The sequence below is a fragment of the Octopus bimaculoides genome, chromosome 28 (assembly GCF_001194135.2).
Source record: "Octopus bimaculoides isolate UCB-OBI-ISO-001 chromosome 28, ASM119413v2, whole genome shotgun sequence".
NCBI lineage: Eukaryota > Metazoa > Mollusca > Cephalopoda > Octopoda > Octopodidae > Octopus > Octopus bimaculoides.
Genome location: NC_069008.1, coordinates 16,788,145 through 16,791,618, shown reverse-complemented (window position 1 = coordinate 16,791,618; position 3,474 = coordinate 16,788,145). Strand labels below are relative to the sequence as shown.

The 3,474-nt window shown below is 39.8% G+C and overlaps 1 protein-coding gene across 1 annotated transcript in view; it reads right to left on the bottom strand.

The window, feature by feature from the left end:
- LOC106878056 (transmembrane protein 267) overlaps positions 1-2,190 on the bottom strand; it is a 4,631-nt gene extending 2,441 nt beyond the window's left edge. Inside the window, exon 1 of the mRNA XM_014927144.2 lies at positions 1,726-2,190. Within this exon, the coding sequence (XP_014782630.1) occupies positions 1,726-2,103 (378 nt within the window). The 5' untranslated portion in view covers positions 2,104-2,190. The remainder of the gene's footprint in view (positions 1-1,725) is intronic.
- Between the last annotated feature and the right edge of the window lie 1,284 nt (positions 2,191-3,474).

Sequence of the window (3,474 nt, the reverse complement as noted above, 5' to 3'; positions counted from 1 at the left end):
AAGTCGACCTCAACAGGATTTGAACTCGGAAACGAGAAAAAACAACTGCTAGTTTATTTAATCAAGCCCAAGGATGACGAAAGGCCAAGTCGACCTCAACAGGATTTGAACTCGGAAACGAGAAAAAACAACTGCTAGTTTATTTAATCAAGCCCTAGGATGACGAAAGGCCAAGTCGACCTCAACAGGATTTGAGCTCGGAAACGAGTAAAAACAACTGCTAGTTTATTTTATCAAGCCTTAGAATGACGAAAGGCCAAGTCGACCTCGGTGGGATTTGAACTCAGAATGAAAGAACATCAACGCCTGGAACGACGAAAGGCCAAGTCGAAATATGAAGGTATTTGCATTAAAAACTGAAAATGACCACGATGAAATCTTATAATTTCATTAGATTTGTGTAACAAAAAGAAATGACAAAGGGAAAAACGATTATATAATGAACTTCATCGGCTTACTGCTGTTTCTGCAACAAGGTGCTGTGGACTCATAGTTGAGTGCCTAAATAACACTTTATAGCTTCATCGGAGCCTCGAATATATTTATCTAACAGGAAAAAACAATGATTAGAAAATACTTATAGTTTTTTCACAGTCACCGAACTTATTTTGTAATATATAGTCGTCATATAGATACTTCTTCTACGTTCTCACCTGGGTCTACTCCTGTGCGAACATCTATCACCCTTGTATATGGATACTCTCATTGGATCAACAATATTCAAGGAATGTTTAACAATTTCACAACTAGATATGTGGCCAAAAATAACACAGAAAGCCCAGCCCATCGGTTATCAAATATAGGGAGCTGACCCCATTAGGTATCACACATGTCCCTGTGATTTTTCACTGGTATTGGTTGTTAGGTATATTTAAGATTATATATTATGTTACAGCGGTGGACCCTCGGTAGTTATTTCAGAAATGCTCGTGCTATCGCTAGAAGGTAATATAATAAACTAGGTGCCTGGTTTTTATGAAATTTACGACGCTAAACTACATGTTAACCGGGGATTTAAACTAAGCAACTACATAAATGTGCCCCACCTCATAATTTTTTTATAAAATGGGTAATTTTTAATGAAATTTTCTTTAAATAACTTTTAGATGGTGTAATTACGATTATATAGGTATTATTTAATATAAATAATAATAATAATAATAAATTGGTGAACTCATACATTCAAGTTTTATTTTGTAGATTATGTGACGTGTGTCAGTGTGTGTGTGCGAGCGTACCAGTTTTTTTTTTCCCATTAAATTCCGATATAATCGTAATATACACACTCTGAAAGGTATTTGTAGAAAATTTCATAAAAAATTACCAAATTTTCTGAAAGTTATAAGGAAACAAAGCCTATTCGTGTGAATTCTCCAAAACTCCTCGTCCCCCCACCCTCGGAAAAAATATTTTTCGCCACAAATTCCGATATAATCGGAATTTATACGATCAGAAGTGTATTTATATAAAATTTCATTTAAAAATATCAAATTTTCTGGAAGTTATGAGGAAGTAAAATCGTTGAGGTGACATTTGGCTATTTGTGTAGGTATGCCAGGAATCGAAACCGTGTTAACCATTCCATTATCAGCAAAATAGGTCTCCGCAAAACAGCGGGTTGTTGGTGGTAAATATTTTACGATTAACCCCCAGGAAATTGACTCTGGCTGTTATTTCTAGTGAATCTAGCGACCAGGTAGAGGTTGTTTCGAATTAGTTTCTTACCTGAAGACTGAAACTTCTCGCTGCCAGGAAATGGTCAACGTCCACAGACATGGCCAGTACCATGCAAAGCAAACAGGCCAGGAGGCTACTCTGCTGTACGTCCATCAGGCTTCGGGTGGGGACGAACCCAGAAGACGGAAGGAACATAACAGGCGCGTTGGTGTCGGTGTTTACTAGATCGAGATCGAGCACTATGGCCCAGGAAAGGAATCCGATTATACCGTGGGTGAAGTTGTCGATGGCAACCCTCAGGAATAGATGACGGTTGATGTAGGGCCCGACATGGTTCATCCGAGGTAGATGGTCCCCTATTAAGCATGTCAGCACCAGGAGAACACTGTAAACAATTAACATAGGCGACCACAAGTGAAAATTCATGCCATCTTATTTGGCCACGCACTCCATAAATACATTTCTACCCTCTCTAACACACACACTCTCTCTCTCTCCCTCTGTTTATATGTATATTTGTCTGTCTATTTCTGCCTGCCTCTCTCTCTCTCTCCCTCCTTTCGTCTGTTTATTTATTTCTCCCTCTCTCTCTCTCTCTTGTTCGCTCTATCTATTTGTCAGTCTATCTCTCTCTCACTTCCTCTGTTTATATGTATATCTTTCTCTGTCTATTTCTGCCTGCCTCCTCTCCCTCCTTTCGTCTGTTTATCTCTTTCTCTCTCTCTCTCTCTCTCGTGGTCGCTCTATCTATTTGTCAGTCTCTCTCTCTCTCTCCCTCCCTCTGTTTATATATATATCTTTCTCTGTCTATTTCTGCCTGCCTCTCTCTCTCTCTCCCTCCTTTCGTCTGTTTATCTCTTTCTCTCTCTCTCTCGTGGTCGCTCTATCTATTTGTCAGTCTCTCTCTCTCTCCCTCCCTCTCTTCTCTGTTTGTCAACTGCTTCCATTTTTCTCTGTATTTGTCTGTCTCTCTCTTTTTCCGTCTGTCTATCTCTATATCTCTCTGTCTATTTGTCTATCTATCTATCTATCTATCTATCTATCTATCTATCTATCTATCTATCCCTCTCTGTCTATGCATCTTTCTTCCTCTCTCCCACCACCGCTCATTGTCTCTCACTCTCTCTCTTCCTCTCCCCCTCTCATTGTCTCTCTCTCTCTCTCTCACTATACCTCTCTTCCTCTCTAGCTCTATTTTTGTTTATCTCTCCCTCTCTCCCTCTCCCTCTCTCTCACTCTCACAACATCCACGTTTATGTGGTGACCTGATACGTAAGAAAAAGCCATGTTGTTAAAAATCGCCTGTTCCGTCAGTATTTCTACTACATACACACACACACACACACACACATAAATAACATACATGATACACACACACACATTGCTTAATACATACGACACACACACACACACACACACACATTCGTATAAGACACATACACACCTCTGTGTGTGTGTTTGTATAATTTTCCCACATGTTATGTATGTGTCAAATACAAACAGCCTAAATAAACACGAAACCAACGGCCAAAGTTCTTATCGAATGTCCTTCGGGGCTGAGGGCGTGGGACATTTCAGGACCTGACCCCGTCATTAGAACGAACAAACGAATTGAACTCGCAGTAAAGTTTCAAGAAATATCCACGTGTGTGTGTGTGTGTGTGTGTGTGGTGTATACATAAACACACACACACACGTCTTTTATTTTTGTGTCTTGTTTCAGTCATTAGATTACGTCCATGCTGGAGCAGCGTCTCGAAGCATCGTAGTCGACCTAATCGATCCCAATACGCTTTT